General features: G+C 44.3%; 2 protein-coding genes across 2 annotated transcripts in view; one reads left to right on the top strand and one right to left on the bottom strand.

Moving 5' to 3' along the window:
• The first annotated feature begins 1,006 nt into the window (after window positions 1-1,006).
• On the top strand, window positions 1,007-23,718 carry CLTA (clathrin light chain A). The gene is made up of 5 exons (XM_079790170.1): window positions 1,007-1,350; window positions 8,808-8,845; window positions 10,894-11,011; window positions 16,380-16,491; window positions 23,269-23,718. The coding sequence occupies exons 1-5, from the start codon at window positions 1,140-1,142 to the stop codon at window positions 23,438-23,440; spliced, it is 651 nt and encodes a 216-aa protein (XP_079646296.1). The 5' UTR covers window positions 1,007-1,139; the 3' UTR covers window positions 23,441-23,718.
• Window positions 16,498-23,821, bottom strand: part of GNE (glucosamine (UDP-N-acetyl)-2-epimerase/N-acetylmannosamine kinase) — a 62,703-nt gene continuing 55,379 nt past the window's right edge. The window contains exon 12 of the transcript XR_013814492.1: window positions 16,498-16,736. The gene's annotated coding sequence lies outside the window, so the exon portion shown is untranslated. The remainder of the gene's footprint in view (window positions 16,737-23,821) is intronic.

The raw sequence follows: 23,821 nt of genomic DNA, 5'->3' as shown, positions 1-23,821 counted from the left end.
CTCTAATAGCTTTGTTACCTTTAGATAAAAACAAAAAAATGCATGCGTATTTTTAAAAGCCAGTTTCTTGTCCCTTGCTGACTACTTCTGGAGACATCTTTGGCTTCTGTGTGGTTGGTGTTCGATTTCCCCCCTCTGGGGTGGCGGTGGTGGCGGAGTGTAGGCACCTGCATAAGCTTCCCTCCTCAACATGAGCAGGATAAACCGGAACCACTCTGTATCGTTCCTATGGTGTACACAAGATGAACTAACCATGCTGTAAACATGTCCCTGGTTTAAAACACGGAAGGGACGTCTAAAACAAGTCCCTAGCTGGGAAAGGCGTGTCCATGTAAGAGTCGTGGCTAGTACCATTAGGGAGGAGCCGGGAGCCCTGGGTCTCCTGACCACTGACTCCCTTGCCACACAGGGGCTTCAGTTTCCTTTTTTTTTTTTTTTAAATATATTTTATTGATTTTTTACAGAGAGGGAGAGAGTTAGTTAGAAACATCGATCAGCTGCCTCCTGCACGCCCCCTACTGGGGATGTGCCTGCAACCAAGGTACATGCCCTTGACCGGAATGGAACCCGGGACCCTTCAGTCCGCAGGCCAACGCTCTATCCACTGAGCCACACCGGTTTCGGCTTCAGTTTCCTTATGAACCAGGTGATCGCTACAGAACTTCACAGCTCCAGAAAGTTCTGTCTCATAGCATCGCTGTCCTAACTTCACCGCACGTCGGGTTCAGCACTAGCGTCCCCTCAGAGGTGTAGGCGCCAGGTCGGTGAAGTCTTAATGGCTGCTTTAAGTCAAGCGCTACTTCCGCCTTTCTTGAGCCCACGGGGCTTACAGCTCTCACACACACACTCCCCTCTCCCGAGCTGCTCAAGTCACGAGTTTTCCTCGGAGGCCCGCCCCTCCCTCTGCTGATTGGGTAGCTCGTGAGCGATTTCCGTCCTTTGATTGGTTGTTACCTTTTCGGCTCTCCAACCTTGTCTAGACCAACCGGATATGGGGGCAGGATTTCCGCTTCCGCTTTCTCACTCCAGCTTGTCCTCCGAGCGTAGACGCCACCGCAGAGGCTGCTGCCGGGAGCGGTGTCCGTGGGTTTGCTGGTGTGTCTCTCAGCGCCGGTGTCTGTGCCGTTGAACTGCCCGCCATGGCTGAACTAGATCCGTTCGGCGCCCCTGCCGGCACTCCCGGCGGCCCCGCTCTGGGGAACGGGGTGGCCGGCGAAGAAGACCCGGCCGCGGCCTTCTTGGCGCAGCAGGAGAGCGAGATTGCGGGCATCGAGAACGACGAGGCCTTCGCCATCCTTGACGGCGGCGCCCCGGGACCCCAGCCACACGGCGAGCCGCCGGGGAGTCCGGGTGAGAGTGCGGCGCGTTTGGGGGCGGGCGGACTTGTCTGGAAGCTCGGCCCGAAGTGGCTCGGAGAGCTCCGTGTTACTTGTTCTTTGCTGAACCGGGAGGTTGAGTGCAGAGAGGAAACGAGACCCCGGCCCAGTCATGCAAGAAACCTAGGCTTGAGGCGCTTACTCCGATCGGTGGGTGTGTTTGAGCGCTCCTGGGCGCGAGCTGGGAAGAAAGCAAAGCAAAGCAGATAGGGTGACAGTCACGCTGAGGGGCCCGAAGAAGCTCGTTCAATTCCGGAACTTTTCATTGAGCACTGGCTCGGCTATGAGCCTGGCCTCGGAAGCACAGCCGCATTGGCGCAGTTTGGCCAGACTTCCAGGCAAGTCTGAGCCCAGCACGGGGCCAGTTATTAGGAAAGGAGGGCAGGAAAAAATAGTGCCGTTTTAGACACATGCAGACAAAAATGGCAGTGATGCATTTAAGCACTGAAGGTGTACAGAATGTTGGGCTATGGGGAGGAAAGAAGGAGTGAATAGGAAACTCGAGAAAGATGATCTAGCCTTGGAGAAAGAAGCCGGCCAAAGAGGGATGAGAGTTTGGCCATTTTTCGAATGTATTACGGTAGGACTGCAGGAACTCGGCTTCCTCTGGAAATGGCTTTGACAGGCAGTGTTGCCTAAGCAGAACGAAAGAGTAGAAGGAGGCGAATAGAGAGTGATGTGTGGCCTTTCCCCAGCCAAGCTCAAGGAAAAACAAACAAGCAAGCAAAAAGCGGTATGCCAATTTGACCTTTTAATTTAATGCCTCATCTGTGAGTGGCAGAAATCTTTTCAGTTATATAGGGAAAGAGGAAATTAGCTAGAAGTGAGACGTGGCTTTTCATTTACTTTTTAATTGATTGGTTTTAGAGAAAGAAACATTGATTGTTGTTCCATTTATACGTTCATTGGTTGATTCTTGTATTTGTCCTGAGGCAGGGATCGAACCTGCAACCTTGGTATATCAGGAGGACACTCTAACCAACTGAGCTACGTGGTCAGGGCTTTCATTTACTTTTTAAAAATTCTTATTGAAGGAGAATAAGTCACTCATGGGGCAAATGGGAGCTACTTTAAGGGGCCAAGCAATTAACATAAATGAGAAAAACATGCTGGTGTGAGATGATGAGTGTTGGAGACTGAGGCTTTGGTGCATTAGAATGGTGCTTTTCAGAAAAGCGTTCAGACTCAGAAATCTCAAATTACTATGCCAACCAAGCAGAATCTTTGGGGGGGGGGCGGGGGGAGTGGACGTGGGGAGACCACTAGTTTGCAGTCTCTGGGATCTGTCCCCATATGTGATAATGTGTAATATACCTGAAAATGCAATTTATAGCTAGAAGGTTAGACTGAACTGGGTTGTGGCTGGGAGGTGAAGTTGGCTTTAAGCGATACAGGTGTTCTTTTGTTATTGTGTGGTCTTTAACATTTGCCTAAGAATCATAAAATGTACTTTTTTTTAAGGTCCTTAGTTTACCTCCCTCATTTAATAGAAGAGAAAATGAGTCCTACAGAGAAATTACTTGCTTAAGGGCAAATTAATAGCTGAGCCCTTTCCCCACTCTTCCACTGTATAATATTCTGTTGCAGTTTCATCAGGGATGTCCTGGGATAAGAAATTGTCATTTCTGAAAAGCAGTTGTGGCTGCCCTGGGTAGGACAATGTTGGGAGAATTAGGACCCATAGTTAGAAGACTGTCCTGATTCAAGGACAGTGTTACCTCTTGCGCACTGTTGTATCCACAATGCCTAGCAGGGCGTCTGGACACAGATACTCACAGAAAAATGGGCAAAAATGTCCATTCTTAGTGATTGGCAGTTTGAAAGGTAAAAGGGAGAAAATAGTTAGACTCATGGGTCTTTTGTGCAGTAAGCTTTCAGCAAAGGGAAGGAAGGGATGATTGCTGAGTTAGTTCCTAGGAAGGACTTTCTTAGTGAACTAAGCATTTAGTGATTTAAAGCCCGATCTCTGACAGTGTAGTTGGAGTTGGTAATGTGCAGCCGTCAGCACTTCCTTGGGGGATTAGAGAACTAGCTAGACTTTTTTCCCCCTTTTCTCTCTTCCTCACCCTCTTTTTCCCTTTCTTTTCCTCTCTCTTTCACCCCTCTTTTGCCCTCTCTCCCTCCTTCTTTCCTCTCCCACTGTCTCTCTCAAGATTCTGTGCTGTCCTAGACTGCTTGTGTGAGTATAGCTTTTCTGGCAGCTTATATAGCCGCCACTGCCTTGCCTGAGTTTTTTCTTCTGTAAAAGTTGCAAAATATACACCACGTAGGGTTGCTAGGATTACATTAGAAAGCACCTGTAAGGTGCTTACACACAGTATATTATTACTACACACAGTACCTAGCTACTATTATTTTTTGGGAGTAGGGAGAGAAGGGTGTTACAGGCCTGTGGGCTTTCAGGGAGTGTATTGAGGAAACAGATTTTAGGAGGGAGCTCTGTGTCCCTCCTAAAGGCAGGAGGCTCTTAACAGAGGAGCATACCTAAACTCCTCCCAGCCTTGGGGGAAATGCCCATGGAGGATGGGGGTAGGCAGAAACCAGAGAGATTAGGCTTGAACCCTGGATGATTCCCTCAGTTATTAGGAGAAGTGGAAAGATACATACATAGATTTAAAGATGGGGGGTAACCAGCCTGGTGAAGTGGCTCCAGGGATATTGATGAAGAACAGGTGGTTAGGAAAGAGGCAGCCTAATTCTAGAGCTGTTGAAAACCTGCAGTCAGGAGGGAGGAAAATAAGAGGTGATTAAGGAGCTACTAAAGGAGTATGGCAGTAAGGCACTATTTGGTATGTTTCTGTCAGGTTCGTGGAGGAGAGGAAATGGAGGTACATGAATTTTAAAGGAAAGCTGGAGAAGGGAGAATAATTTCCTTGGTAGTGGTGAAGCTAAGTTCAAGGAAATCTCATGCATGGTATTTAGTAGTACTACCCATTTACTGTATGCCAGGTTCTAAGTGTTAGTGCCATCCTATTTCAGATGAAAACTTATCATGGAATTTAAACAATGATCCTAACAGCATTTAAGCTAATACATAGCTCCACTGGAATCAAACCCTGGTCTGCTTGACTTCAAAGGTTGGGGAGGTTGAAGGTGGGTTTGGGACCAAGAGTTTTTCATCTCTGGAATCATATTCTGACCCTTGTTTCTGTTTGGATGACCAACTGGTGTTGGCAGACCACTGGTGGCCCCTGAGGTCCGAAAGGTTGGCGACCGCGGCCCTAGACAGTTTCCTTCTGAAGCATCAGGCTGCTTAGCTTAGTTGTCCTAATAAGTCAAGGCGCCCTAATGTCCTTTCTGCATGTTTCTGTAGCAACAGACGATTCTTTGACTTGGGCTAGTTGAATGTAAGTACAATGGTAAGGTATCAGAGTTCAAAGCATTTTCCAGTGGGTCTCGAAGAGTCTTCAGACCCAAAGGACAGATAGCATGTGACTTAGGAGGTATGGGATGAGAACTGCTTCTAGTTTTGTGATGGAATAGTGATCAAAGACTTTCCTATTGGGAATAGCCCTGGGCTAGAATATATTAACTGAGTAGTTGGTATGTTAGCTGTAATTTATTAACCAGAATGTCCATCTGGCTTGTAGGCTCTAGGATTTAAAATTATCTCTTTCCTGTCTTACACAAAAATAAATTCTGGGTGGATTAAAGAGAGGATTTTTTTCCCCCCCAAATACCAGGAGAAAAGTGAATATTTATCTTGGAATAGGAAAGGCCTTTAGCATAAAAGCAGATACAGAAATCATAAAGGGAAAATTGATATTGTCTACATACAAGTTAAGTTTTAGGTGTTAAATATCAAACCATATAAAAAGTAAATGGGGAAAACACGTAGTATGAGAGGAATAATTCATCCAGAGAGAATATTTAAGAGATAAAAATGGGCAAAACAGGTCAGTAAAGAAGAAAATCAAGTGTCAGATTTTTAATTACCTCATAGGAAATAAGATTGGCACAACAAAGCCACCTTAAGGTGTTTTTTTTTGTGTGTGTGTGTGTATTTTTGCTATCAAATTAGCAAAAATTTTAAAACATTATAAAACTGTCTCAGTGAAGGTCTGAGAAAAATGGGGCACCTGATTGGTGTTTAGAAACCTTTAAAACTTTAAATGTATATCCTGTGTCCCAGCAATTCTACATCAATAAATTTATTACTGAGGTTTAGTTTAATATCCTCCCACCCCCTCCCAAATACTTTGATTAGTTTTTTTTGGTGAAGTTTATATTTCCAAAAGTTTATAGAGTACTTTTATTATTTATCATCATCATCATTATTATTATTATTTATTGATTTCAGAGAGGAAGGGAGAGAGAGAGAAACATCAATGATGAAAGAGAATCATTGATCAGCTGCCTCATGCACACCCCACTCTGGAGATTGGCCCACAACCCGGGCATGTGCCCTGACTGAGAATTGAACCATGACCTCCTGGTTCATAGGTCGATGCTCAACCACTGAGCAAGCCATGCTGCCTGGGCTATAGAGTATTTTTAAAAATTATACGGGTAGGTGGACGCACAAACAGCTTGGAGTATAAAAAGCCATGACAAAAACTATGAGAAACTGATTTTTGTACTATCATAAATAAAGCATAGGAGTAAAAGAATTAGGTTACTGGTTCGATTCCCAGGCAGGGCGTTTACAGAGGATGGATGTTTCTCTCTCACATCAATGTCTCCCTCGCCCTCCTCCTACAGATTCATAGCCAGCAATTGAAACAGAGTAAAGCTGAAGTGTGTTGGTAAATGCTTAGATCCTGCAGTTTGTGTTCCTGTATCAAATTATCATATGATCTTTCCTCTGACTTCCTGGCTTGCTTAGGTATTGCACCACTTTTTAAAGGCTGGTTATTTCATAATATGTGCATTTAATATTTTTCTTAAATCTTTAAACATAAAAATAAATTTAAGAGAAAATAGTGTCATCAATTATCTGGCCCTTCAAGAATACCTTATTCACTTCAAGGAACCCTATGCATATTCTAAGGTCATTTGTAAAGTGCTGATACATGTAAGTTTGTGTGAGGATTAAAACTTAATGTATATAAAGTGTTTAATACTGTGCCTGGCACATTGGAAGTGATAAGTAGTAGGTGTCTTCCTAATAAAGTTGAGAATTTAATGATATAGAAGAATGGATTAGTAAAAAAATAAAAAAAAAATAGGTTATGTTTTAGAAGTCCAGTTTTCCTGAAAATTTTCATCTATGCACATTAGATAAACTAACAAGATAGAAACCAAGGGGTTGAGTAATGAAATCACATGGTATTTTCTTTCTTCATTTTCCTTTTTTAGAAAACAATGCTTTGGTATCAGGAAGACATGCTGGGGAAATGATCTATAAAAGTTTTCAGTACTCTCAAAGCCAAGGGGATGGTAATTGGGAGAAGCAAGAGAACTAAAAGAATGGATAAAATGTTAGTGTTGATTTGGAAAATGGGCAGTTAAAGTTGGGTTTATGGGCATTCCCCGAAGATATTGCCAGTTTGATTCCAGACCACTGCAATAAAGCAAGTATTACAATAAAGAGAGTCATAATCTTTTTTATTATGGTTGAGGGTCTTGCCTTCAATTTGTAAAAAAACACTGTATTTGTGAAGTGCAATAAAAAAGAGGTATGCCTGTAATTAGTTAGGAACCAAGACCAGAGGAGTGGTTTGATGAAATCTTTGCCTGTTAAAAGGAAAAAATGAGGCTGAGAGCACCTGCCCCTAGAGCAGTGATGGGCAACCTTTTGAGCTTGGTGTGTCAAACTTCGCCAAAAAACTGAGCATAACTCGGGTAGTGTGTCACTTTGAGGAAAAAACATTATTTCGCAAATGTTTTATCCTCGGCATGAAATGGCTACGCGTGTCAGTACTGACATGTGTGTCATAGAAATGGCTATGCGTGTCAGTGCTGACATGTGTGCCACCAGAAATGGCTACACGTGTCAGTGCTGACATGCGTGTCATAGGTTCGCCATCACTGCCCTAGAGGAAAGCTGTGCAAAATATTTTCATGTACTGCCCTCTGAGGGCCTCCTGATGGTGGCCCATACTAAGTGCTTGGCATTCCTTTTATTACTTGAGTTCTTAAGTCATTTAGGTTCATCTCTTCTTTCAGCTTTCCTCTCCTACTCCATGCAATAAAATGTCATTGCAGTTTGAAAAAAATTGGTCAAAATAATGGAAGTTCTACATAATCTATATATATAAAAGCTCAAGTGACCAGTCATTATGATGCGCACTGCAGCCAGTCAACCTGCCCAATCGGGGGCAGGGCCAGACGGCCAACCTCTTGCGCGCCCCCACGCCCCCCCCAGCTTGCCCAGCCTGATCGGACCCCACCGGTGCACAAATTCGTGCACTGGGCCTCTAGTTAGCTAATAAACTTGGGTCAACCAACAGATACAGAATACAGATTATGTAGGTGGAAGCTAAATTTTTTTTGAGGCTTTTGAAGTAAATTAGAGCAGCTACTCCAGAGTAATGGTGTGCAACCCTGTAGAGACTGCCTCATGGTTTGGTTAGGTTAGGTTAGGAACACATGCTTATCAGACTAGTCAGGTAATTAAATTAGTGAAACACAGAATGGGTTTGTGGGGCTTGCCCTGGCCAGTGTGGCTCAGTTGGTTAGGCACCTCCCCATGCACCTGAAGGTTGCCTGTTTGATCCTGGGCTCCATCCCTGGTAGGAGGCATGCAGGAGGCAGCTGATAGATGTTTCACTATCACATCAGTGTTTCTCCCTCTCCCTTTCTCTAAAATCAATTTGGATATCTTTAAAAAAAAATTGGGGCTAGGGAGGACTGGCAAATTGTCCAGAGCATGCTCCATATGAAGGCTACCCTCATTTCCAACAGTGTTACCAATTCAGGAATGCAGACCCATTATTGCCATATCTTCTGTCTCTCTGCCCCTTCCCCCAAACATGGAAATCCTGATTTTGTGGAATTTTTTAACTTAGTACTTTATATTTTAAATCAAGTATGCTCAGCATGTGGGCCACCATTTTGTACTATGTGGATTTGATAGTCTCTAGGTCTTACTTAGGCATTTTTTATATTTCTGAGGTAGACTTTCTCATTTGGTTATGAATAATTGTGTCAGTAAGACTGGATTGTAGCCTGGCCATTGTGGCTCAGTGGTTGAGCATCATCCTATGAACCAGGAGGTCATGGTTCGATTCCCAGACAGGGCACATGCCTTGGTTGCAGGCTGGATCCCCAGTGTGGGGAGTGCAGGAGGCAGCTGATCAATGATTCTCATCATTGCTGTTTCTTTCTATCCCTTTCTCTCTCCCTACCTCTCTGAAATTATATATATATATATAAAACGTTGAATAACTTAAAATACCTACTGCATACAATGCTATATTTTACTCTGTAAACCTTTGGCTCAGCATTTGATCAGCCCTGATTGACAAATTGCAATCTTATGTCTTGCAGATGCTGTTGATGGAGTGATGAATGGCGAGTACTACCAGGTACAGAATACTATTTAATTATGTTGAATGATAGTGGTCAAGAGTCTTCCTTTCCTGTGATTTGAATGGACTGATTTAGGAAGGACCCCATTCCCTTGATTTTCCTGGATATATTAGTAGCTGGTATGTTACCTGCCAAAGTAGAAGGATTCGAAGAGAAGTGACACTTATAGAGCTTTCTTTTAAAATGTTATTGACCAGGCCTAGTGTTAACCAGCTTTATTCTCAAGAAATGACCGATGATGATGATGATGATGGAGGCGAATTTAAACACTCTCTGTGCTGTGAAGCACTGTTTATATTTATTTCTCACAACAACCTGAGGGACCTGTACTGTTGTTATTCCTGTGTTACAGATGAATAAATTGAAGTAAATTGAGGCGCACAGGTTAAATCAGTAGTTTAAAGCAGCGGTCACCAACTGGTGGTCCGCGAGGTCTGAAAGGTTGGCGACCGCTGGTCTAAAGTAACAAAGGCAGTAAGTATGTGGTGGGGCCAGCATAACCTTTTAAACCAAGGGTGAACTAACGTACTTTTTCTATAAAAGGCCACATAGTAAAGATATTAAGCTCTGTGAGTTATAAGGTCTGTCAAACTACTCTGTTGCTGCAATATGAAAGCATCCATGGACAGTACATAAACGAATGGGCTTAGCTGTGTTTTAGTAAAATTGAATTACAAAACAGGTGGCAGGCCTCCTGATTTGTAGTTTCCGATCCCTGGTTTAGAGATTGGCCTTTAGAGTGAAACAGAATGGGGCTTAGATCCTGGCTTTATCCTTACTAGAGGGATGGGGAACATCCTGCCAGCGGGCCATATAAGGCCCGAGATGGCACTGCCAAAGCATTAGGGGTGAGTTAATTGTTTGACCAAATATAGCTGGCTGATTTTTAAAAATATGTTTTTATTTTAGAGCGAGAGGAAGGGAGAGGGAGAGAAACGCTGATGGGCTGCCTCATGTACTCCCCCTACTGGGGATCAGGCTGGCAATCTGGGCATGTGCCCTGACTAGGAATGGAACCTATGACCTCTTGGTGCATGGGGCAGTGCTCAACCAACTGAGCCACACCAGCCAGGCAGCAGGCTAATTTTTAAGTTGATAATTCTGTATGGCCTGTGAATGATGTTATAAATATCCAAATGGCCCTTGGCAGAAAAAAACATTCCCCACCCCTGCTTTACTAGCTATGAATTTGGGCCTGTCATCTCTCTGTGCCTCAGTTTAATTCCCTAGCTGTGAAATGGGAATAAAAACTTGCTTTGCAAGGTGTTTGGGGGAGAGAGCTTTTATGTGCCTGATACATAAAAAATGCTAGTAAGTTAGTTACTAATAATTTAAATAATTTTTTCCACCTTTGTAGATAGTCTAGTTAGGTTAAACTGGTAATCCCTAGTTCAAGCGGTGAAATAATTCTCTAAAGATTAAGTTCTGTTTGAGTCTTTGTCAGTTTGTTTGTTAGCTCCCAAATCTAACCCAATATAAAGAGCAGTCTGCACGGGTGCATGCACGCACACGCACGCATGCCTCACGATTGCCTGCCTTTTTATTTTTTTCCTTGATGTGTAACTATACATTTTCTTTTGGACTCTCCTCAAATTCACTATATTTTGATAAGGTGGTATTCAGTGACCTACTTCCTGCATTATATAATAGCATTTAGGTCTTAAGTTCTAAGCCTTGCTCTATTGTGTACTCACCTTTGTTACTTTGAAAATATCACATAATCTCTTTATCAAGTGAGGAAACCAAAACTGATAACAGTTTCCTAGTAACTCCATTACTCACCTCCCTGACTTTCCTATCTCCCACTCATGTCCCATTTATTAACAGATAGGGTAACAACCACTCTGCCTCTTCCTGGGCTGTAAGGATTAAGTGTGGTAATGCTGAAAGCTCCCTATCAGATTGTGTTATTGCTATTAAGGTCATCCTTCAACATTTTAACAATCTTCAGTGCTGTACATACTCAGGGGTTCTAACTTGGATGAAGTGCATTTCAGGAAGGATTTTTTGGTACTGATAGAGTACAATTGTGTTTTGTGTTAAGGAGAGTAATGGCCCAACAGACAGTTATGCAGCTATTTCACAAGTGGATCGATTGCAATCAGAGCCTGAAAGTATCCGTAAATGGAGAGAAGAGCAAACGGAACGCTTGGAAGCCCTTGGTAAGGAATCCCTTTTTGTCTTGGGTATCTGTTTTCAGTGGAATAGTTGACCTTGACTCTCCTTTTATTCCTTTTTCACTTGAGTTAGCCATTATGCCCTTGTCTGGTGTTTGGGACAATAATCTTTCTCAACCTGAAGGTCACAAGGCTACTAATGAGGAGATACTTAATCACAGGCCATTGTGTAAGGATTAGGACGGCCCAGAAAACCACCAAGTATATCCTCTCCTCTCAAGAAGAGCAGAGTGGTGCTATGGAAAGGAGCCGTGGACTTGGAGTGAGAAGACTGGGTTCAAGGCTCAGCCCTTACCAACTGTGCACACTTGCTTGCACAAACCTTGCAGAGTCTGTTCATCTGAGAGGAGTAAGATCAGTGTTCCTAACCCCCCGGGAATTCTGCGATGGTATTTATGGGAACGCTTTGTAAACTTGAAGTAGTGCTTAAGAGGAAAATGTGAGCTGTTAGAAAACATACCATTTGTTTTTCTTATCCTGATACCCTTGAAAGGTAAGTTTTTACACTTTTATGGGTGAGGAAAGTGAAAAGCACAGGTAGCGTAAGTTTTTTAATCACACAGCTAAGAAGTAGAGTCCGAATTTCAGGTTAAGTTGGTCCTGCTTCAGAGCCCATACCCATCGCTTCAGCCATGTTGCATTTAGCATGCACCATCTCGGGCAGGCCGAGCCCAAGATCACCGCCAGCCAGCCTGGCCTTCTGTGAAGGGCTGTCTGTGTACATGAAGTGTCAGCTGTTGGGCAAGATCAGGAGAGACTTGGTGTTCGTATATGCGGGTTAGAGAGGTATGGCACAGTGTGGGTATTTTTCTTTCCTCAGCTTTTTATTAAATTTAAAACGGAATAGTTGAAAGAAGATACACGTGTTGTAAATATACAGTCACTTTTTTTGGTCCATTTTAAGAGACATCATATACTTCATGCCTAAATATTTTATTGTAAATCTAGAAATATAACATTCTTCTCTATAACCACAGTGTCAGCATTATTCCTTCTTAGACACCACTGACCTAGTAAAAATATGACTCTCATTTTTCAGATGGGGTAACTGACACCTAGAAATAGGAAGGGACGTGACCCTGATAACACAGCCAATTAATGTAAAATCTGTTGCCTCTCCAGCCCAATTTATGTGATTTTCAAAATACTGGGCACACTTAGGTTTGAACCTTTACAGCACTATCCACTAGTTATTTCTGCAGTGATGGAAATATTCTGTATCTGTGCTGTCCAGTGTGGCAGCCACTAGCCACATGTAGCTCTAGAGCACTTTAAATGTGGCTTGTATGACTGAGAAACTGAATTTTAAACTTCATTTAATTTTAATAAACTTAAATAGCCACATGTGGCTAGTAGCTACTCTACTGGAGAGTACAGCTTTAGATAGATGAAAATAGGTCTTCATGGTGCCAGCAGCCTCAGGCCTTGCTTATTCTTTGTATATGACTTCTTAGGAGGCTTAGAGGCAGGACTTAACTGGTATTACTACTACTAGATATTTTTCATGTTACAGAACCCAACTTTATCTTTCTCTTTTCCCAAAGTTTAGCACAGTTGTCTTGTTCGTGGAGAGAGTTCACTTTAGTATCTGTGAAAATTGCATTTTCTTTTTTTTGTTGTTGTGTTTTTTTGTTTGTTTGTTTTAATTTTATTGATTATCTACAGAGAGGAAGAGAGAGGGATAGAGAGTTAGAAACATCGATGAGAGAGAAACATCGATCAGCTGCCTCTTGCACACCCCCTACTGGGGATGTGCCCGCAACCAAGGTACATGCCCTTGACCGGAATCGAACCTGGGACCCTTGAGTCCGCAGGCCGACGCTGTATCCACTGAGCCAAACCGGTTTTGGCTGCATTTTCTTTTTCAATTATCAAACTAAACATTTGGGAAATATTCCATGAAGTATTGTCTTCTTAACTCAAGATATCTTCCTGAGGGAAGTCAAACATTTGTCCTTACATTCTAACTGAATGGAATTAAATTGATCCTGAACTAGGTGTTTCTTCAGTTTCACCTTTTTTCTTTGCAAGAACTGTGAGAAGGCACAAAATGCTAAGAATAGAGAACCAGTGTCAGTGGTTTGCAGCTTAGCTACTGGCTGTTCTTAAATAATTTGCTTTTCTGTGAACAGTAATGAGGATGGCCAGAGGAGACAGCTGTCAGTGTGCCCTGCTTTCTAAGGGGACTCTTTATCCCTCCTTTCCTCCCCCTTCCCCCTTCTCCCTTCCATAATCAAAGAGATTGTATTATGATTTGGATAGTTGTCTCATCAAGCTAAACGTTTAAGAATTCTAAATTCTTATTGCCAGTGTCACTTCATAAATCTGTAAGAGAAGACAATTTAAAGAGACTTTATGCGGAACCTAGTTTGTACAGATGGTAACAGTTTTTATTTAGACAAAAATTTGAGTAAATTTCCATGATATTTTGTTCCTACTATATGGTAACATTTAAAAAGTTATCAGACTACACAGAAAGAAAATACTCTTCGATCAAAGGGTAATTTTTGGAAGTAATTTCACCAGTCTTAAAAAGGAGACCTTACATTTTGAAAATAGATTTTTCCAGTTTCTTGCCCACATGGCACTGGCAACCCTCAGCATCTCCCATTGCATCATAGTGCCCTCCATTCTGCATACACTTAGTGACGTGGACAGACATGCACACAAGTTTACTCTATATACTTGAGTCATCAGTGGGAAATCTGAGTAAAATAATTATCCTCTGAGCAATAGGTCACCTTCTGATAAGTTAGATAACAGGGTAAAAGTTCTTTTATGATGTGAAACTTGAAGTTTTTAGATGTTCTTAGTCTGTTTCTAGCAGTTACAGACAGCTTTCTGCAGGTTGTTTCTACAAGACAATTTTTTTGCAGAGTCCCTAAAATGCCCTCAAATGCTTCATTTCTTCCCTTGAATGGTTGTCGTCGCCACTGCTTTATACTCTTTCCTTTGAGGATACTAATTACAGGGTGGGCTCTGGCTCTACACTGCCCAAACTCTAGTCTGGACCAATGGCTACCACCTTCAGTCACATCTTACGATTAATTCTAGGCTTGCTTCCCTTTCCCGCCCTTGGAGGCAGCATGATCCTATCTAATAAAAGAGTAATATGCAGATTGACCATCACTCCAACACACAAGATGGCTGCCCCCATGTGGACACAAGATGGCCAGCAGGGGAGGGCAGTTGGGAGGGATCAGGCCAGCAGGGGAGGGCAGGTGTGAGCGATCAGGCCAGCAGGGAAGGGCAGTTGGGAGGGACCAGGCCTGCAAGGGAGGGCAGTTGAGGGGGACCCAGGCCTGCAGGGGAGGGCAGTTAGGGGCAATCAGGCTGGCAGGGGAGCAGTTAGGCATCAATCAGGCTGGCAGGGGAGTGGTTAGGGGGTGATCAGGCTGGTAGGCAGAAGCGGTTAGGGGCAATCAGGAAGGCAGGCAGGTGAGCAGTTGGGAGCCAGCAGTCCTGGATTATGAGAGGGATCCCTGATTGGAGAGGGTGCAGGCTGGGCTGAGGGACACACACCCCCATGCACGAATTTTGTGCACCGGGCCTCTAGTAAAGAATATGTGAGCTTTACAGCCAGACCTGGGTTTGAGTATTGGTTCTGTCACTCACTGTAACCTTTATAAAGATGTCTCACTTTCTGAGCGGTAGTTTTTCTCACTGCTAGGAGACTACAGTTTACCTTCTTGGGATTGTTGTAAAGATTGAGAAAGGATACCAGAATGGATGTCCTTAAGAGCATATTTCAAGTGAAGTATCAGGGTAACTTGAGGTGTCAACTGCAGCAATGGCTGGGATGTGCTGCCTTTTCTCCCACTATCTGCTGACGTGTCTATTTTAGTTAAACGTCTTAGGAAAACCCATATTTAAACCCGAAAAACTTCGTGCTGGGTGTGCATTTTCTCTAATTTCTGGAACCTTTGTGAATAACTGCTAATAATGATCCCCAACGCCCTGCAGTTCCCTCCACTGGAGTGTCTCTTTAGCTCTGTCACAAACTCACTGTGCAGTCTAAGCAGGGATAAATATTTTGCAGTCCTCCTAACTCAAACATCTATATTCTGTTCCCTGGTTCCTGAATCTTCTCTACCTCTGGTAATTTTCCGAATAGCATCCTGCTTCATAGAGGTGCTTCTACCATATTTAGTTAAGTGAGTGCCATCTTGTGTTTTATAGAACCATTAATTGTCAACCTGAGGTGTGGACTATAAATTTGAGATTTTGTTAAAAGATTATCTAATATGGCCCGGCTGGCATGGCTCAGTGGTTGAACGTCAACCTGTGAACCAGGAGGGCATGCCTCGATTCCTGGTCAGGGCACATGCCTGGGTTGCAGGCTCGTTCTCCAGTGTGGGGCGTGCAGGAGGCAGCTGAGCAAGGATTCTCTCTCATCATTGATGTGTCTATCTCTCTCTCTCCCTCCCCCTTCTTCTCTGAAATAAAAAATGTAAAAAAAGGATTATCTAATATGAATAGCCAACCCTGAACTGATATTGGCAGCATTGTTAAAGCATCATCTGTAGCCCTGGCTGGTATGCCTCAGTGGTTACAGTGTCTGCCTGCACACCAGAGGGTCGTGGGTTGGATTCCTGGTCAGGCGTGCCTACCTGGGTTGTGGTTTCGATCCCCAATCCTGGTTTTAGGGCTTCTGTGGGAGGCAACCAATTGATGTGTCTTTCTCACAGCAATGTTTCTCTCTCTCTCTTTCTCTCAGTCCCCCTCCCTCCCTCTCTCGCACAAAAATCGCTGGAAAAAATATCCTCCATGAGGATTAACAACAACAACAAAAAATTTGTAATTGCTGTTTCCCTAGTTGGTGCCCCCAAAGGCTTGTTTCTTTTTCTTTTCTTTTTTTTTTTAAACATATTTTATTGATTTTTTACAGAGAGGAAGGGAGAGGGATAGAGAGCCAGAAACATCGATGAGAGAGAAACATCCATCAGTTGCCTCCTGCACACCCCCCGCTGGGGATGTGCCCTCAACCAAGGTACATGCCCTTGACCAGAATCGAACCCGGGACCCTTCAGTCCGCAGGCCGACGCTCTATCCACTGAGCCAAACCGGTCAGGGCATCAAAGGTTTGTTTCTATTAAAAGTCAGTATTTGCACTCTTGTGGCCCCCTGCCCGCCCCTCCTAAAGAAAAAAATTAAAAACAAACTATCAACTAGTGATCACAAAAGTGTCAGTGGATTGAGATAAAATGTGGTGAAACACCTTGGATAGAATCGCTGAGGTCAAGAGCTGGATGTACAAACAAGGAAAAACAATTTTTTCTTCCCTCCTGACTATTCTCCCAATATACATTTGCAAAGGTTTTGTTTCATTTGTATAGTTTTTCCTTTCTTTCAGATGCCAACTCTCGGAAGCAAGAAGCAGAGTGGAAAGAAAAAGCAATAAAGGAGCTGGAAGAGTGGTATGCGAGGCAGGATGAGCAGCTACAGAAAACAAAAGCAAACAACAGGTCAGTCCATGGTGCTTCTTGGCACAGCTTGTATTCCAAGATTGAGTCATCCATTTCCAACAGTCAGGATAAGTTCTCAGCTGCTAACTCTTTCAGTGTGAAATGTGTTTGCAGGTTTTCGAAAAAGTGCTTGGAACAAGGGTTGCAAGTCTCTCGGTTCATGTGAGCATAATTTATAGCCTGTTAGCCTTCCCAGTGATAGTGAGTTTAGCTCTTCAACCAAGAGTTTGATTCACATGTACCGCCTGTAATGGTATGATACAGCAAAGGAAAAATTATTTCATGGATCAAGTCCATGTATAAGATGTAACCCTGAAATGAAAGGCTGTTTCATGACTATAATACCAGGATCTCAGTCCGCATCGATTATAAATTTCGTCATGTTGTATCCCCTAACTACAACCCTGCCCTCTGAAAGCTGCTTCACAGAGGGGTCTGTTAGCAGGGAAATGCGATTTGTAATTAGGTAGCCAAAGAAGGTCGTCCAACACAGCGACTTCAGAATTAAGGGTTCTCTGGGTATGTATCTGTGTCTAAAAAGATCTTGAGTTGATTTTTAAAAAAATGCTCTTTTCAGAATTTGCTCACTTATTGAAGGCGAAATAGTCGTGGCAGGAAACATTCTTGTATCAGTAGCTGTGTTCCTTAATGCTGCATGCCTAGCGTCCCTGTGGAATTAGCTCAGACAGGCAGAGGCAACGCTGCTTGCATGGATGTCCGTGGGCTTGCTTTCTCTGCTGGATTGACTTTACTCACTTCAGTATAAAGACAGATTGATTTTTTACAGAGCAGACGAGAGAGGGATAGAGAGTTAGAAACATCAATGAGAGGGAAACATCGATCACCTGCCTCCTGCACACACCCCACTGGGGATGTGCCCGCAACCAAGGTACATGCCCTTGACCGGAATCGAACCTGGGACCTTTCAGTCCGCAGGCCGACGCTCTATCCACTGAGCCAAACCGGTCAGGGCTCTTGGGGATAGTTTTAATTTTCAGGGTAAAGAGCCTTAGGCTTCTATCCTCAGAGGCAGAAGTGGGTTTAAGTGCCATTCTCTCTGTCAGCTCTATTATATGGAAATTTGCCAGAAAAGAGGGAGCTGATGGCTTTGCCAGCCAGCCTGTGCCCTTGTGGGGCAACCCTGATAGAACAGATGGACTGTTGTATAGCAGTCTTCAGTGATCTCCTGTTGGCCATCCTTGGTTCTGCCAGCTGCCCCTCAGATGCCAGGTTTGAGCCTCTGTTCTGGCCAGTTTGCTGTGGTGGATGCATTCTCTGTGTTACTGGTTCCATTTAAAGTTCTATGATAAGTATGGTGGGGGCTGCTCTCAGGTCCAGGGCTTCTGCTGAGCTTGTGATCGCTCTGAAGTGCTGACAGGCCAGGCTTCTTTATCTTTTGCTTATTTAAGATGGTTTCCCCAGCTGTGAGTTCCCAGCTCTAAAGAAAGATGAGTGGATGCTTTGTATAAAACACTGTTTACCCTAGTGCAGTGATGGCGAACCTATGACACGCGTGTCAGCACTGACACGTGTAGCCATTTCTGATGACATGCGGCCGCTGAGGCAGCCGCATGCCGAGGATGAAGCATTTGCGAAATAATGTTTTTTCCTCAAAGTGACACACTACCCGAGTTATGCTCAGTTTTTTGGCGAAGTTTGACACACCAAGCTCAAAAGGTTGTCCATCACTGTCCTAGTGTGTTGCCTTAGCCTATAAGTCTGCTCTGAAGTACTTGGTAAAACTGGGCTGACCCTCCCTGTTCAGGGTCCCTGAGGCTTAAGCAAGTAGACATTCAGATTCTCAGACTTTAAATATTATGTTGGGGATAGGTTTCCCATTGCAGAAATTTTTTCAAGCCAGCTTTGCTAAACTGAATCCCTGTTTTTAGGAGCTGGATCTTAAAGGTTTAGTCCGCCTGGGCATTGATTTAGGGCTTGGTGTACTTTTCTTTATGTAGAATTTGAGGATGTTGGGTTGGATAGTCTCAGAGATGAACATCAAGTACCGGAGAGGAGAAGAGAGTTGAACTTACCACTCATTGAAAATGTAGAACTGTTTAGAAAGCAGATCACTTGCCTTGTAGAAACCTTGCAGCACAAACAGGGCTGACCCTGAGTGTGTAAAGCTAGTGCCACACTAGCCACTGTCATCAAGGATCCAGGGATGGTTTTTACACTTAATGCCAATTCTTCAGTGGCTGAGGTGGAAGCCATTATAGAACCACTTTCGGGATTTCTTCCAATGGCATACACCCTCCCCTGGAGATTTCGAACCATTTGCTTATGGTTCTCCCTCTCCCATTTAAGTTTGACTCAAACATTAGAGTCCCATAGGACTAAAGAAGTCCCAATTATCTATTTAAAATGACTTATCTTTCTCATTGTCTGTCTAAATAGTGAATATTTTGAGGAAATAAAATGAGGGTGCTCAATTCAAGCAATGTCATTCTTACTGGGTGATTCTTGCAGCAACTGGATGTTTTAAGGGGGACCACAAAGATAAGGCAGGAAAGTTTGAAAGAGGAGACTTGGGGATAACAAGGATCTATTTTAATGAGAGTATCTCAGGCTTCCTGCTTCCAGATGCCCTCCATTGAAGCCTTCAGAGCACATCTGTGCCAGGCACTGTGCTGGGGGCAGACAACAGACAACAGACCTTGTCACAGCATCTCTAGTCTGTCAGTCCTCAGACTGCATCTCCCTCCTCTTATCTTGAGTTGGGGTCTAAATGTCACTGCACAAGAGCCATGAATTAAGGGACAACACCTGGAAAAGAATTCTCTCTTCATAGGAGCCAGTCCGAGGAGTTGATGCCTGTAGAACAACCCCAGACCATGTCCCTTCCTAAACCATCACAGAAACATTTCCCCTTTACAGGTAGCTTTGGTGCTGACTTTCATTTTTCTCAAGGCTGATAAAAGTTTGGGGAATCCATGATGCTCAGTGAGGCAAACATTTTTTCCATGCCCTCGTGTGTATCAGCCTCCTAAGGTGCCTGAGAGCATTCCTCCTCCCCTCTCCCAGGCTTCCCTGAGCCCCTTCCTGCCTGAGGATTGCTGCTCTCAGGTCCCTCTATCTGGGGGGTGAAGAACAAACAGGTGGAGGGCCGTCTGTGTGTGTTGTATGAGATTTTCCATTTGTCCTGGGTCTGTAATCATGAGGGAGCAGTGCTGTCACAGACCAGCTCTTTCGGGGCTAGCTGCAAAGGAGCAAAAGCCTCTCAGGCTTTGTTATCTTAGTGATGCTTGGACAGGAGTCATTAAATCTTTATTTTCTTCCAGCAGAAGCAAAACACAGGTTGAAATTGATTAGGTTTAGTCCTTGTGTAAACAAAGGATTATGGGTTTACAAGCTGGCCTGCCTTGCCTTTCCCTCCCACTCATTTTGCCCATAAACAATTAGCTGTTTTCCTACTGACTCACTGTGAGTTACAATCAGGCTGATATTTTTGCTTTCTTTAAATTTCCACAGAACACTTCCTATGCATAAACCAAAATGGTAAGAAAGGGTATGTGTGAGTTTAAAAATAAACTGAAATCACTAGCATTTCCCTTCAAATAAATGAGAGTTTGTTAATAACCAGGCATGATTGTCCTTTTTAAAAAAATCTCCCTTCCACTCCTGTGTCCCAAACTGACCTGGCAAAAGACAGGGTCAGGCTCCTCGAGGGAGGTTCCCCGCCCACCCTCAGTGGACAAAATGGGCAGCTTGGGACAACAGAATCGAAGGCCAGCCTGTCCTCTGTGGTGTAAACTCCTCCACTCAGCATCCTGCCTTTTCCTTTTTGTTCCAGAACCCTGCCACTCTGACACATTCCTGATGTGAGAGTTAAGCAAGAATGAAGTGCTGGCTTCTGGGCCTCACCTTGTTAAAGCAGTCAAGTCTGGCATGGACTGAACAGGCAGACAGTCTGTTCAGGGACACAGTAACCCAGAGCCAGAACCCTAATCTGCAGTTCTTTCCACCAGCTGCTTTTTTCTCTCAAGGTGGGAATTTTGAAGTGGCCATATGGGTTCCTAGGATACTGGAAATTGATCCCACCCAGCCAGTGTGGGGAAGCAGTAATTGGATAATCCAAGAAAAACTGGCTTTTGGACCTAGCTTGTCTAGTACACCCAGCGATAGTTACTGAGGCTGGCAGAAGGGTGACATGGCTCACATCAGCTGGAAAGTATGAATATGCAGTGAAAAAAGCCAGGCAGCTTTGGTTGGGGGTTCTGCCCGTTGCCTCTTACTGCTGAATAAGTTGCTTCATCTGTAGGCTTCCGTTACCTCATCTGTGAAGTGAGGTGAGAACACTTAGTGTGTCCTGGGTTGCTGGGGTTGAGAACTGAACCAACATAGTGACTGTAAAAGGGCTTAACCCATAAATACGTTAAGAAATGCTCGTGGCTGAGGTAAGGCAAGGGGAGAATCCCCGTGGAGCAGGCCAGCAGAAAACAGTGCCTGCTGGAATCTCCAGCGCTGGAACCCTTGCTGGGTTAGGATAGAGCCTTGGGAACAGCTTTCCCAGAGAAGTTGTGCCTCTATTGTGGATTTGAGATGTTTCTGCTTCTCAATGTTCTCTCTTTTTTCCTGCCTGCTTGCCTGCCTTTTGGATCTCTTGCTGTCTAGGGTGGCAGATGAAGCTTTCTACAAACAACCCTTCGCTGACGTGATTGGTTATGTGTATGTTGCAAAACTAATTCCTTTTCTTTTTTCGATTCTACTTCTCATTTAGAGTTAATGCACCTTTTATGCCACAAGTTGCTTTGCTTTTTAAATTATTTCAAACTGGCACTTTGGGGGCTAATAGGTGATAAACCTGGGGGTATGATCCGTTGATTGTCTTGCAGAATCATGACTTCCTACAACTCTGATTGCCATTTTTCATATTAGGGGTTTTGGATGGAAGGAAGCTGACTCCCTTTCAAAATGTGGGTCATTTGTGTTCTTGTCTGGGAAGGCTTTGGGACTGGAGGGCTCTGACCTCTTGCTGCCATCACTATGCCCCTGCCCTTGGTGGGAAAGAGAGGTGGATGTGCTGGTTAGGAACCAGTTGGGGCAGCTTTTCTACACTTGGTTTCTTCGAAGAATGTGGAGTTGGTTGCCTCTCCCTTGGGCAGAGGGGGTTGTCTCCGATGGGGGCCTGTAATGGTTTCTCTATGGTCTTACATGTCAGAAATTGTTTGTGGCCAACTTGTGATGCCCTGTTCCCTCACCCTTGCACAGAGAGGCCCCAGCTTCGAGATCAAGATAGCCAAAGCTGTCTGATATGAGCCACTTTTGCTTTTCTCCCCAAAGAAAATTGCATCTTCTCTGGAAGTGTTTTTTTTAGGGGTTCATGTTATCAAAGCAGTGTTGCTGAAGTCTTGGAAACTGTTCTTGCTGTTTCCTCTTAAATATTAGGACTAGATTTTGAGTGAAGAAACATGAAAGTGAAATGGAGGAAGAGAGGACTTTGTGGGAAGGGTGGACAACAGGCTGAGAGGCCCAGAGCCTTGAGATGTTCATCCTGGTAGAAGACAAAACAGGGTTTCCTGGGCCCCCAGATGTATTTGCAATGAGACTTGTGAAATGCTGGACTTACAGGTGGTGTTGGATTTGATTTTTGCACATTCTCTCTGGAGTAGAAATGGAGACTAGAAAGGTTGAATCTGGGTTTGCTGGGCAGCAGGGTGGCCCAGCAAAGCCAGCTGCACGTTCCCAATCATAGAGTGGCAAGGGCATGTCTAGCTTACTGACCATCTGCATTGAGCTCATTCTCATTTTCTATATCTGACTTAAAGTTTCTCTCGTTTCTTTTCTTCTCTTCACCTTTAAGCACAAACATAAGCCATCCTTGCTACAGCCTAGAACAGTTAAGTAAACCTTTCTCACTGCCCCTAACTGTGTGTGCTCTGCAGTTGCAGTCTTGTAGTGGCTCTGGCTTCAGCAGTGTTTGCCACGGCCATCCCTGTGAGTGCAACCCTTTGTCCCCACAGACCAGTCATCTCCATTGCTTTTGCTTTGCCCGTGATGCTTGTTGAAGTAGATGAATATAGTGTGTCTTCCCTCTTCTTAACCACTGTCCTTTTGGGCTACAGCTCCCACCAGCAGGTTCCCAAGTGGGGGTGGGCTGACCTTGACTGAAAGAATGTTGGAGCAGCATCCTACCAAAAAGCACCTAACATTGATTGGCTCTCCAGCCCCTGGGTGCCCACCCCTGCCACGTGTGCCCCGAGGTACCTGGCTGGAGGGAAAATGGCTGAACTGGAGAATGTCCTAACAAAACCCCTTCCAGAATGGCTCTAGTCTCTAATGCCTGCTAGCATGGGAGCTTGTTTTGAATTCCCTCTGATCTACCCTGTTTCTCTCCAGCCTTAGGAATAAATCCAGAAGCTGTAGCACAATCAGTTGTGGGCTTTTTAGAAGTCTAAATTTACTTGAAACTTCGCACAGCCCAATATAAACTGTTCTTGACAAGCCTGCTGCTTTGCTTTTGTTAAAGAAGACATTGTGTAGCTGGCTAAGGACTTGCTTTTTTAATGCTCTGCATCAGCAGAGACAGAGAGAGCGAGCCCTGAAACCAAACACCTGTATTCCAACATTTTACACAGCAGTCCAGGCACCCTGTGCCTAGGAGAGCTGGCCACGTGTCTGCTCTTGACTCCGACCTGGGCCAAGGGCTGTGATTCTTTAGAAAACCAGAATGCCATTAAGTCAGGCATGAAGATGCAGTCGCTTCTAGAACAAGGCAGCCACCAGGTAGCTCATGGGGTTCTACATTAAACCAACATATTTTGTTGTTGCTTCCAGGGCAGCAGAAGAAGCCTTTGTAAATGACATTGACGAGTCATCCCCAGGCACTGAGTGGGAACGGGTGGCCCGGCTGTGTGACTTTAACCCTAAGTCCAGCAAGCAGGCCAAAGACGTCTCCCGCATGCGCTCTGTCCTCATCTCCCTCAAGCAGGCCCCCCTGGTGCACTGAAGAGCCACGCTGTGGAAACACTACATCTGCAATATCTTAATCCTACTCAGTGAAGCTCTTCACCTAATTGGATTAATCATGTTGAGTTCTTTTGGACCAAACCTTTTGTCTTTAGAGTTACTCATTGTTTGTGATTGCATGTTTCTTCCTTCAACTGTGTTCTCCCGGGCAGACAGGAGGGGGAGGTGGCAGCAGGGAGAGGGAAGCCTCCCACGGCAGCCTCAACCTGTGCTTTTTGTGCATTATTCTGGGAATAAATTTCTGTTTCAAACAATAAACATGAAGCCTCATTATTGATCTCAAGATGTGCTGCAGTTTGGAGTGAGGTTCAAAGGAATGAGGAATTTTGTCATTTCTAGGGCTGAGGCAGCACAGTCATTG

The sequence above is a fragment of the Cnephaeus nilssonii genome (genome assembly GCF_951640355.1).
Source record: "Cnephaeus nilssonii genome assembly, chromosome: 14".
Taxonomy (NCBI): Eukaryota; Metazoa; Chordata; class Mammalia; order Chiroptera; family Vespertilionidae; genus Cnephaeus; species Cnephaeus nilssonii.
The sequence above is the reverse complement of the archived record's forward strand: the minus strand, read 5'-3'. Positions and strand labels throughout refer to the sequence as shown.